The sequence below is a fragment of the Eleutherodactylus coqui genome, chromosome 10 (assembly GCF_035609145.1).
Source record: "Eleutherodactylus coqui strain aEleCoq1 chromosome 10, aEleCoq1.hap1, whole genome shotgun sequence".
In the NCBI taxonomy this organism is placed as follows: domain Eukaryota; kingdom Metazoa; phylum Chordata; class Amphibia; order Anura; family Eleutherodactylidae; genus Eleutherodactylus; species Eleutherodactylus coqui.
The window spans coordinates 24,528,390-24,541,751 of record NC_089846.1 but is presented as its reverse complement, the minus strand read 5'-3'; the positions used below and the strand labels follow the sequence as shown (position 1 = coordinate 24,541,751).

Sequence of the window (13,362 nt, the reverse complement as noted above, 5' to 3'; positions counted from 1 at the left end):
CATGGATTCCACGTCTAAGGCTACATTCACACGGGCGAGCGTGATATCGGGCTGAGAAATACGGCCCGATATCACACTCACCAACATGCAATTTTCACGGCAATGTGAAGTGTTTTTGATTAAAAAATGGAATCGCTTATGTGAAATTGAGATCCTCATGCGTGTGAAAGGATCGCAAGTGTTTCCCATTGACCTCCCTAGATCCAGCTTTTACAGATACCTCTAACTAAGTCATGCGCTCTATGCTCAGTTCCCAGAGCCACATCAATCCCTTTCCACCTACCCCTTGATAGGAGTTCTGCGCATGCAGGGACCTAGGGGGTTAATCTCGCAGATATATACATACCTCATTCAAACTAAAGTATCATACGTAAAACTGGGTGTCAAACAGTGAGAAAAGATCCCTTCTCTCTCTGAGGCCACTTTCACATGCGCCATTAATTGCATGAATAAAGCATTACCTCGATCAAGTCTCAATTTTAATTAGCGTATTCTCGGCCATCCATGCATGCGGCTGCTGCGTGATGGCTGAAAAATATGGTGCAGCGCAGAAATCCATCACTCAGCAGAACCCTCGAAATGACTACTAATTAGAGATGAGCGAGCATACTTGCTAAGGACAATTACTCGAGCGAGCATTGCCCTTAGCAAGTACCTGCCCGCTTGAGAGACAAGGTTCGGCTGCCTGCGCGGGGGAGCGGTGAGTAGCGGCAGTCAGCAGGGAGGAGCGGGGGGGGAGAGAGGGAGAGAGAGATCTCCCCGCTCTCCCCCGCAGCTCCCTGCCCGCCGCTGGCACCCGAACCTTGTCTCTCGAGCGGGCAGGTACTCGCTAAGGGCAATGCTCGTTCGAGCAATTGCCCTTAGTGAGTATGCTCGCTCATCACTACTACTAATGCTTTAATAGAGCCAGCTGTCTTCTTTTCCCAGCGTTGGATGCAGGAAAATTCCCTCCCCTCGCTTTTTTTCCGCTTCCATTAAAGTCTATGGGAGCTTCCTGCGTATCTTTTGATGCAGCGTAGAAAATCAGTCGCTGTTTTCGGTTGTCAAATTTTTTTATGCGCCTAAAAATCATTCATCTGAATGAATGCATCAGAATCCAAAGCTTCAGATGGTCGCGATTTTTGCCTGACACGGCTAAATAGCGGCTTATATACAGTCATGTGAATAAGGCCTGAAGTGGGGTGGAGTGATGCAATGTCCTCCTGCACTGCGGTCTCGTCAACAGCTAATAACAAACTGATTCAATTACACATTATACATCAATGCTATTTGACATCGAGTAGATAATTAAGATGAATAGAATCTCTAACAAGCAATGCCATGATTGTCAGACACCCAACGCTAACTTTAACCATTTCATGTGTAGTGGCCCAAAGTACATATAACTGGCCCCTGCATAACTGTCATACATGTCGTGTCTTTTATGTGGATACTCTGTGCAAATTGTCTTGTCTTTAGTTATGTATATTTGCACAGTTGCAGCATGTAAGAGGTTAATGTCTGTGAATGTCTGGGATATGTCTGGAAATTGTAACCAATTGTCCTGTCGTGTGGATATGTAAGGTATAAATAGGAGTGTAAGGAGTGAGTGTGAGGGTTCCATTTCCTTCAATGGTAGTGTGTGGAGAGTGAGCGCCGGCCGCATGAGGGTACCTTTAACCCTCATGTGGTGAAGGATGGAAGCGGAGGAGAGGTACCCCGATGACCTAATGCCAGGACCCCTATCCTAGGAGAGAAAAAGAGAAGGAGCCTGCCGTGCAGTGTTCAGACACCTGTCTGCAAGTGTCAGTGGAGCGTCTTGTCCGCCTCCAGTGTGTGTGTCCCAGAGCGGAGTCATACAGATAACTAGGACTATAGACCCAGTATCATCCTGTGTCCCAGTGTGTGTCCAGGAGCGGAGTCATACAGATAACTAGGACTATAGACCCAGTATCATCCTGTGTCCCAGTGTGTGTGTCCAGGAGCGGAGTCATACAGATAACTTAGACTGTAGGCCTGGTGTCATCCTGTGTCCCAGTGTGTGTGTGTCCAGGAGCGGCGTCATACAGATAACCTAGACTGTAGCCCTGGTTTCATCCTGTGTTCTCCTCCCTGACCTCTTTAACCTGTTTCTTCCTGCACTGGTGTGTGAAGTTATAAGTCTCTGGAACCATTCCCAGTGACTGAAGTTGTCAAATATCTGTGTGGATTTTCCTACTTTTCCCATCAGACATCCTGCAGAGTAAGGAACGGTGGCGTCACCCGTGGCATCTTTATTCAAGCCCACTACGCCCTTTATTCAGGTAACCGCTGTCATAGCGTTGCGTGAAAGAGGCATAGTGGTGCCTTGGCCGGGGTTGCATGCGTCCCTCAGGGGAGGAGTTTGGTAGTGCCACCATGACAACCCTAACAACTACCCATGCCATCTCCTCAGTGGTGTGCCTCGTGTCCCGGTCGCTGCATATGTGTCCGATGGTATACTCCTTCTGGACAGAAGTTACAGACTTTCTAGGACAACTATTGGGAATGCCCCTTCCACCAAACCCCTCTGAATGTTTACTGGTTATACTGGATGAAGAGAAGTGGCAATTTCGTATTTTTCTTGTTTCTGGCCCGTAAGGCTGTAGCATTGCGCAGGATGGATAGGAGACCCCCAATGCCCCCCAAATGGCGCAATCTAGTCAACTCTATTCTCCCATATGAAGAGATAGTATACAAAATAGAAAGTGCCCAGATAAATTCAACAAAATCTGGGAAATTTGGTGTGGCTCATCAACCACAACCCACACTCAAAACACATTTCAGCAATTGGTTGACCTAATGAGTTCCTGGACCCTCCCAGGTACCATTTAGACTTTCACAGGTATTATGATTATATCCTAAATTCAACTAACTACATTTTCAAATATGTTTTGATGTTCTTTAACCCCTTAAGGACCAGGTTGCTTTGTACCTTAACGACCAGACACTTTTTAGGGACTTTACCCATGTGGCGGTTTTACTGCTCCTTTTTTTTTTACCTTAAGCTACCAAAATTATTTTTGCTGCATTTTTTTTCCGTGACATATAGGACTATTTTTTTAATATCTTTTTCACTGCCTTTTTTTTCAGTTTTTTTAGTTTTATTGGGGCTAAAATGCTAAAAAAAAAAATGATTTTTTTAACATTTATAGTTTGGTTTTTTTAAAATTATTTTTATATTTACACTAAAATAAAGTACGGGAAAGGGTTCCTCTATTTATTTCGGACGTTTTGATATATAGTATGTATGGTTTTGGTTTACAGGGCACATACAGCGACAGTTTTGGTTGGCGTCTGCTTTGTGTTATTCTCTTTCTTTTGTATGTATTGTTTTATTCTGTTGTTTTGTTTTATATGTGTATGTAATTGTGTTTTTTACTATCTATGTCCCCCATGACATCATATAAGACCTCTGGGGGACATTCATTTTTTTTTCTCTTTATTTGACACTTTCCCACTGTAGCTAGGGCGTCCATAGGAGCCCTAGTTACAGGGGAAAGCAACCCCTATGGTGACATTAGTCACCTGCAGAGCTGCCAGGGTCTAGTCTGACCCTCCAGCTCTGCATAGCAGGGAATTCCGGGAGGTCACATGACCCCCCCCCCCCCCCCCCCGAGGCTCCCGTAGTGAAAGTACATGTTACTTTCACTTTCCCCATACAGTGCTCACTGAATATTGGGGAAGCAGAAGGCAGGAAGGGTTAAAACCCCCTCCTGCCTTCTGCTCCGGGTTATCAGCTGTCACTAACAGCTGATAACCTGTTCCTGCCTCTGACTGATTGCAGAGCCAGGAGACTTAGAGCACCGCCATAATTTTACTATCAGCGGTACTCTAAGCCCAGGACCAGCCGCCGTAAATTTACTATGTCTGGTCCTAAACGGGTTAATTACTCAATAAAACAAGGTTAAAAAAATGCGAGTTTCTGGCAAGTGTGATGCAAATTTTCTATTTTTACTATTAAAACAACATGCAAATTTCACACTCGTCAAATCCGAGGCACATTTGAGGTGCAGATTTGGCCACTGTGGATTTGCTGCGTATTCGCTGCCAATTTCCCACTCAGTGTAAAGGCACTCTGAGGTTACCTACAAACGGGCGAGCGCGATATTGGGCCGTGAAACTCGGTCTGATATTGCGCTCGTGAACATGTGCTTTACCCGTGGATAGAGATATTATGGGGCCCCTAAAGGTCCAGGGCCCCAGTGCACTGCACCCACTATAGTTATGTCCCTGTTGCTCTTATGTTACACTCAAAAAGGTTTTGAAAGCTGAGATATAGGGGGCTGTTTGATGGAGGATTCGTGCTGCGGCTCTTTCAGCTTTAAAAACAAGGTGGTTTTCTTTTCCTAAATAACTAAATAATCGGGTCAGGGAGTCAAAAATAAATCCGGTGTTTTTACCCTGCAAAGTTCCTATGTTGTTAGGGAAATAAATCGTCAATGACTACTTTGTTCCTATCCTTCCACAGGCTCCGAAGCAACCAACACATCCCTGCCCTGCGAGGACCCCACATCCCCGCTTCAGGGGGCAAGAGTCGCAGGCCGATATCATACTCCTAAACTTGCGATTCTGGAACCAGAAAAATGTGTTTTTCCTTAAGACCGGATTCAAATGTGCGTATTATACGGAGTAAATAGAACCCATCGATTTCAATGGGCTCGTTTACACGCGCAGATTTTTCTTGTGCTTTTCGGTCACTCAAAAACCCCCACATCATGCTCCATTTTCCTGAGCATTTAAGCACCAAATGTCCCCATAGAAGTCAATAGGGATGCGCAAATGTGCACAGAACACGGTAGGAGATACGTGAAACACTGAGTAATTGCGTAGGAAAGAGAACACATCTGGAATTCATTAGACTAATTGTGGCTTGGAGCATCGATGTGTATTTTTTGCGCACGCCAAAACTGCAGTAAAATATGCCGATGCAGGTGCAAAAGAGCAATGTTTGTTCTGCATAAACACTGTGCTCATGCACACGCTAATAAGCATATGCTCATATGAATCCGGCCAAAGGCTTCCTTCCCACGAGCGTATATCGGCCGGGGTTTACAGTCGGCCGATATACGCTACCATTTGGGGCGTAGAAGCTCATGAACGGGCACACAAATCTACAGTTTGTGCGCCCGCTTGCATGGCATGGGCCCAGACGCATATACGCCAAGGTCACCATGCCGTCACCCCTTTCCCCTCTCTCCCACTCGCAGGCTCACCTCTGCACTTCTCCCCACTCATTCTTGCAATAGGAGGGGACGGAGCAAAGCGCCACCCTGTCCCACCTCCTCCCATTGCTGGCTGCGGACAAGGGGCAGGGAGGGGGCGTAGCCCAGCTCCGCCCCCTCCCATTGCAAAAAGAAAGCGGGAAGGGGAGCAGAGGGAGGGAGTTTAGCAGCCACGCTGCTAAACTGCCTCCCACCTCCATCCACTGTCCTGGACTCCCATAGGAGCCCATGCAGCGGCCGACATATTCAGGCCTAAGGCCTCATGTCCACGGGGAAAATCAGATCCGCTGCAGATTCTACATGTAGAATCTGCAGCGGGTCCCTCCTGCCCCGCGGACATGAGCGCTGAAAATAGCAATTTAAAAGCATTTACCTATCCGTAGCGGCCGGCGAAGCTCTGCTCTTCCTCACGGCCGGATCTTCATTTTCGGCCGGCGGATGAATTCCTGACGCCGGCGGCACGTCGCCGGCACGTCGTCGACGTGCCGCGCGCATGCGCCGGGCACATCCTCCGAGCCGAAGCAAGGGAGATGCGGCCGTGAGGAAGAGCAGAGCTTCGCGGCCCGCTGCGGGTGAGTAAATGCTTTAAATTCCTATTTTAGGTCTCCCGCGGATCCGGACGGCTTCCATAGGCTTCAATAGAAGCCCGCGGGAGCCGTCCCCGCGGGAGACCTGCATGAAAATGGAGCATGGTCCAGATTTTTTCATGCTCCATTTTTTTAAAAATCGCTTTTATTGACGATCCGCGGGTATTTATCTACCCGCGGGTGGTCAATGCATCCCTATGGGGTGCGGATCCGCGCGCGGGAGATCCGCTGCGGATTTTAAATCTCATTTTGCCCGTGGACATGAGCCCTAAAAGATAGATCCAGGACTATCTTTTGGGCCCAACATAAAAATGCCCGGCGCTATATTGGCCGGCCGGGCGCTTTTATGTCACAAGAATATGGCCATGTGATCTGATGCAATAGAATCCAATGCATCAGATCACAGCATATATCAGCTGGCCGTGAAAACGGCCGGCTGATATACGCTCATGGGAATAAAGCCTAAAAAACATGTTGCATGAGGACCTGGAAGAGAAGAGAGAAGCGGTTTTTAACTCCTTTCCATGCTACATAGTGCTCAACGAACGCCATGTATCAAAGGGTGAGGGTTGAAGTATTACTTCCACTATGCAACCCAGCGATCACGTGACTGCTGGGCGCCCCCTGTTACAGCAGTGCTGCAGGCTCCTAGCAGACCCTGATAACCTCTGTTAGTGACTATTGTCGCTACAGTGGGATACCATGGATGCCCCAGATACAGTGGAAAGGTGTGAAATTAAAACAAAAAAATGCAATGTGAATGACCCCCAGAGATCTTATATGACGTTATAGGGATCATAGATGGTAAAAAAAAAAGTTACAAAAATAAATAAAAAAATTATAGAAGAAAATAAAAATATATACATAAAAAAGAAAAAGACCCACTACCGATACCACCCACAACCATCGCCATATGCGCCCTGCAATCCAAAACTATACAAATGATATATCGAAATGTCCAAAACAAAATGAACCCATTCCCATACTTTATTTTAGCGTCAATATGCTTATTTTAAAAATAAACAACTATATAATTTTTTTTTAGCTTTTTACCCCCAATAAGGCTAAAAAAAGGGAAAAAAATATATGGACCCCATGGATCGACTACGCCCTCCCTGCGATGGAGGCCGGCACTTCAACTTCTCTGTAAATATAATGGCCGAGGAATTAATGAAAAATCTGACTATAACAAGGAAGATGTAAATCAGTGGCTATTAGAGCGGCCTACACTCCTGCTTCGAGGCCAGGGTGTGACAGGAAGCATTTACTCTACTCGTATATGACTCATTCCTTCCCCAGAAGCAGCAGCGAGGCCCTAGGAAGGTAATCTCCACAGAAGAAAAGGCGCTGTGGTAACTGAAGATTCAAAAATATTACACATCAGGCATGAGTCAGCCAGCTTGTAATATAATATATATCTCTGAATCCAGTAACAGAGCGCCTACACATGTGGATATAAAGGGGTTCTATAAACTTTTATTCTAGATCACAAACTTTGTGGTATAGCCTAAGTTACAGGGGGGTGATTTCAGGAACCACGGTTGCAGGACAACGTAATAGCTATATAACATCCACATGCCGACATACAGTAAGGGGGATTAGACTGGACAACTATTGTCCGTATAGTCGCTCGAAATAGCGAAAGGCCGCAGCACCAACTGTTCCGTCAAAGGCCAAACCAGTGAGAGACCGCCACTGCGAATCTTCTTTCAAAGACCAGCAAGGACTGTATTTTCGGGAACCAATCAGCATTAAGGAGAAGGCAAAAACATTGAAAAACGAATTAATTTACACCAGCCGATAACTAATAAACTAGCACCTATTTTTAGGTGAGCTGAAACAAAGCGACTAATGAATACGTTTTCGCTCGCCACCCTGTTGGTGTCCGTGCTTACACAGAACTACTGTCGCTTACGGTCACACTTCTGAGCGACAATTGTCCTGTGTGAAGTCATCCTATATTAGGTCCAATTCACACGGGCAGATATGATTTGCGGCACCCGTGCGGGAAATCCGCAAATCAAGCCGCCCATAGGGATGCATTAGCATCCGCAAGGCAATTTAAAGCATGCGGATGTGAAGAAATCGCAGCATGCTGTGTCTTCCTATGGATCCCGCAGGGACGGCTTCCATTGAAGTCATTGGAAGTCGTCCGCTCCGTGGCACACCCGTAGCTGTCACAGCGGATGTGCCGTGGATCTGCGGGAAAGCAGGAGATTTAAAAAAAGGAAAAAGGCACTGCGCATACGCCGGGAACGTTGGCCAGCGTGCCTGGACGCATTCGCCATGCTGAAGAAAGAAGATCCGGCCACGACGGAAGAGACCTGCGCTGGATTTGGAGAGGTAAGAAGCTGTCTTTTAATGCCCATGTCTGCGGGCACAGGCGGATTCCACTGCAGGATTCAGCAGTGGAATCCATGCGTGCCCGTGTGCCAGAGGCGTAACTTGAAGCTCCTGGGCCCCAATGCAAAACCTGTAACAGGGCCCCCAACTATAATGCTTAATTCATAGTACTGGGATCCCTATATGGAGAAGAGAGGCCTTATGGGCCCCCTAAGGCTCTTGGGCCCGGGTGCAACCGCATCCCCTACATTCCCTATAGTTATGCCCTGCCGTGTGCATGAGGCCTTATAGTAAGGATCAGGCACCTATATAGATATCTATAGCATCCATACTGCTATCTATATGGAAATGTTTATGTGATCACCAGATGACCCACCACGTCATTCTTTCCGGTGCAGAATGCTGGAACCTAACAAAATCCTTGCCAAAATGGAGAACTGTTGGTCTCTGTTTCAGTAGCTTTCAACAATGACAGAGATAGCTCCCATCTAGGGGTTCCGTCCTGATCTTGTTTTCAGCATTTTAGACATAAACAGGGATAAAACCTAAAGCGTGATGTGAACAGGCCCTTAAAGGGGTCACCTGGAGGACTATATTACATCCTATATGCAGATTGTCTTCTAGTAGTCTCTTCAAACAAATCTCAGGGACCTCTGAGGCCAGATATTCAGTATTATGTCCCAGAAGCTATGGAATTCCCACTCACACACTGGAGTAATTGTCTGCTTCTGTAGACACCATCCAGGAACAATTACTAGAACGCCCTGTTTACTTTGATGCTGTTCTGCTTGCGTAGAGATTACAACAGTAGGCAAGGATTACAAACGTGACAGATTACTTGCCCCAAGCCATTGATAACCCTCCATTTACATGAAACAATTATCGTTCGGTTTAAACACGAGCCAACGATTGGGTACAAACAGGCGACACATGGATGACCAGGAAAACGGGTCCGCGGGGCATGATCTCAAAGCTGTACAGGGCAATAAGAAATATGAGAGAGCAGGAGGACATTGATCCGGGGGTGGGCAAATGGGCCACGGACAACCCCGATTTCACACCGACACTGATAATGAAATCTCTAACCTCGGCACATAGGTACCTACCATCGGCCAGGTTCCTGGAGATGAGATTGCAAATTGCTCATAGGTCATACCTAACTCCAAGCAGAGGATACCACATAGGAATCTATGATACCCCAAACTGCTTCAAATGTCAAGCACCACACGCAAACCTATACCACAGTTTGTGGACATGCCCCTCAATACAGGATTTCTGGACACGAATAGGCGACTACACAAAAACACACCTGACGAATTTTTGCCCACAAGAACCAACATGGACAATACTTGGCTACTTAGATCCCGAAATCTATCACTGCTCAAGGGGTGTCAGGAAATTACTACGCTTCATAGCAGCAGCAGGACTAAAGGCCATTTTACAGACATGGATACAACCAACAGGGCCTCCATTCAGACTGTTCCTGGACAAGCTAGCGTTTCTGTTTCAAATGGACTGGGCAGAAACATCACTTTTTAAAGAAAAGAAGGTACAAGCCTTCTTCGAAACCTGGGGGAGTTTTATTCAACTACTACCACAAAGGGTAAAAGATAGATTGAGAAACTGCTTCTACTACACTTGTTGGTTCCAGGAACGGGTGGCAATGGGAGACATACCTATCTAGGGTGAAACACAGACCGTGCCGTGGCCGTGCGGGGCCTCCATAAATTTTGCAGATCCTCAACATACAGGTCAGTAGACCAAAAAACAAAAAATCCGTGGTCAAAATGGGTCAAAGTTTTGATTTAATGTACATAACTTGTTTGATTTAATGTTTTATTTTATGTTTTATATAATTAATATAAAAAATGCAGGTGGAGACAATCCACACCTACACAAAGAAAAATCCTGCAAAACTGTGATAACACTGAATGTATGCTCTAACCTGTTTAATAAAGACAAAGTTAAAAAAAAAACACGAGCCAACGACTGAGCGACAAGCGCGAATCGTGAGGATCTCGCTCATCATTCAGCTTCGCCCAGCCTAAAAACCAGCGCCACCTCGGGCACTTCTCATAGGAATGTGAAACACTGACCGATAAATGCCAGAGGACAATCCTGCAGTCTAAACAGGCTGCCCGAACGTGAACAAGCTGGTGATGATGTCACCAACTCGTTCGCTCAGGCAGATGAGACTCGTGAGATTCTTGGCCCATGTAGAAGGACCATAAAGCCTCGAGTCTGTTCTAGCATCTCCAAAACTTTTTTCAACAGATATACACTAAAGTTGCTTTTACACCTACCCTGTTTCCCCGAAAATAGGACAGTGTCTTATATTAATTTTTGCTCCAATAGATTGTACTTTTTTACATGTACAGCTGCCTGGACACTATTTATATTGTCCTTTTTTATTAACTGTAAATAGGGCTCAATTTTGAAGTAGGGCTTATACTTAGAGATGACCAAGTATAATCGCTAAGGCACATTACTCGAGCGAGTAGTGCCTTAGCCGAGTATCTCCCCGCTCGTCTCTAAAGATTCGGGGGCCGGCGGGGGGCAGGGGAGAGCGGGGAGGAACGGGGGGAGATCTCTCTCTCCCCCTCTCCCCCCCCACCCCCCCACTCCCCGCCGCAACTCACCTGTCACCCGCGCCGGCCCCCAAATCTTTAGAGACGAGCGGGGAGATACTCGGCTAAGGCACTACTCGCTCGAGTAATGTGCCTTAGCGAGTATACTCGCTCATCTCTACTATACTTCAAGCATCCTCAAAAATACTGAAAAACCATTCTGCATCCTCAAAAATCCAGAAAAATCCTGCTATGTCTTATTTTCAGGGTATGTCTTACTTTCAGGGAAACAGGGGTAACGATTTATCCTTTGAACAAGCTCTAACATCATTCGCTCGTTCGGCCTGTTATTTCTGGGCATGTAGGTTTGGCCTTAGGCCATGTGTACACTAACTATTTTCCCGTGTGAGTTTTGTGCATTGCACGATGCACAAAACTTGAATGGAAACAGAACCCATTGTTTTCAAGAGATGTTTTTACAAATGCAATTTTCCTTTCGCAGTGATCCTGCGAGATGGAAAAAGTGGCGCACATCCTATTTTTCTGCGAGATTGCAGATGATCCCCCCATTACTTGCTATGAGTGTGGCACTTGCCTGTACATATGTGTTCCATGCGTGTGCTATGTGAATTTTAAACTTTCCTATTGAAAAAATATGTGAAAATCGCATGTTCAGTGATGCAATGCCATTTTCTTGCAAATCGCATCGCACTTGCAGTAAAAATTGCATTTTTACAAATGCAATATCATTCCGAATTTCATTTCATTATTGTGGTCCACGTTTCTCGTACCGCAGTCATGCTCGCCTGTGTAAATACAGCAGATGAGTGTATTTCGGCTGCATTTATGCGTCTGTCATGCAGATGGGTGTTCTGGCCTGACCGCAGGTCTCCCGATCTGAACTCATAGGAAACGATGATGCCCGTATTTCGGGGCAGGATGCCCGAAATCAGGCGGGACACTCGTCTGTATTACAGATGCATGGATGCAGCTGGAATATTCTTATCAGTCACCCATCTATTGGAGATGAAGCTGCTGCAAACACCACCACCTTGGGGGACTTGTCGCATTTACTTGAATGGGCGCCATGTAATATACTTGATACTGCAAAGTAATGCAAGGGGATGGCATGCACATCACACCGCTCTCCCTAGAAAGACTCAGTATACATGTACAAGGCACATCCAAGAGAGATCCCGCTGCTGACTTTGGCCATGCGGGTGGAAACTGCTAAATATCCGCCCGTTTGCTAAGAGATTTTCCGGTTACACCTGAGCAGCGCCAACAATGCTCTACTTTTCCCAGGAGTTGGAAGGATTACATTAATTTTCCTACATACCCGAAAACCGTCTTATGTGATAGTAAATAGCTAAGTAAAGATTTTGCTTGCTGCCATAGCCCAGAATGTTTTGTTGGTGGCACCCCTGGCATCACCATGCCTATACCCCTACTGAGCACTTCCAAAAGTGCTTGAATAAGTACAGCCATCTACATATATCTTAGGATTGTCTGGCGGTTAAGTGGCACAGTCCTGCCCATATCCACACACTGGCGCTACAGTTACCAGGTCTCATTCAAATGTGCCAAATGTGGCTTCCACCCTTCCTGATGCAAGAACACATGTCATAAAAAGCAAAGGAGGGAAGAAAGAAGTGACTCTTCTAAGGAGCAAGAAAACGCGAACTAGATAGAGAGGGAATTGAAGACAAAAAATGGCAGAGAGGAGAAGAGGGGGTGTCATGCCAGAGAGGTGGGCACTGCCACTTACTATTTCTGCTATATAGATGGTTCCTTTCCTGGTACGGATGTAGGCTATGATCAGGCTCTTGGAGCTGGCACTCCGCTCGGGCTCTGTGTCCGACATGCTGGCACACAGGGGCACGGATGCAGCTGGCGCTGTGGGGAGCTGTCACTGGGCGGGGTACAGGGCACACCCAGGGGCTGGCAGGGGTGTTCCCGGTGTCCGTGTACTGCCGTGTAAGGAGAGGAGAGGCCGGGGCTTCTGGCAGGAATGTACTGCTACATCTGGAGGGAAACTGTGCAACAGGCTGAAACAATGTTACTGTGCAGTGAATACAGGAGGGTGGCACAGAACTGGCATAGGGGCAATGTGATGCACAAAATGGATTATGTAGCAGTGCACATACAGGAGATGGGCCATATGCTCAGCTGCCATAATGTAGTGTAGGATGCTGGCACAGAAGGGGTTATTTAGTCATACAAGAGTGGGGCATGGAAAGAGTTAATTAGGCATAGAGTACAGGGCACTGACACAGTAGAGGGTATCTAGCAATTCTCGTACAGGAGGCATGCAAGGAAGGGGGTTAATTAACCATGCCTGTAGAGAATAGAACAGCAGCACAGATGAGGTTATATAGCAATGCACATACAGGGAAGCAAAGGGTTAATTTGGCCTGATCCTATAGCATAGCACCCTGACACAGAAGAGGTTATGTAATCTTGGACATATAGGAGGCAGGCATAGAAGGGGTTAAGTAGCCATGGTCATAGAATACAGGGCATTGGCACAGAAGAAGAGGTTATCTCTAACAGTACTTTTACAAAACCATCCAGGCCATTATATAGAATAGGATATTGGCACAGAAGAGGTTATGTAGCAATGCTTATATAGGAGGCAGGCAT

General features: G+C 46.5%; 1 protein-coding gene across 1 annotated transcript in view; it reads right to left on the bottom strand.

Moving 5' to 3' along the window:
• PLP2 (proteolipid protein 2) overlaps positions 1–12,659 on the bottom strand; it is a 47,057-nt gene extending 34,398 nt beyond the window's left edge. Inside the window, 1 exon segment of the mRNA XM_066580601.1 lies at positions 12,488–12,659. Coding sequence (XP_066436698.1) covers positions 12,488–12,583 — 96 coding nt within the window. The 5' untranslated portion in view covers positions 12,584–12,659.
• Between the last annotated feature and the right edge of the window lie 703 nt (positions 12,660–13,362).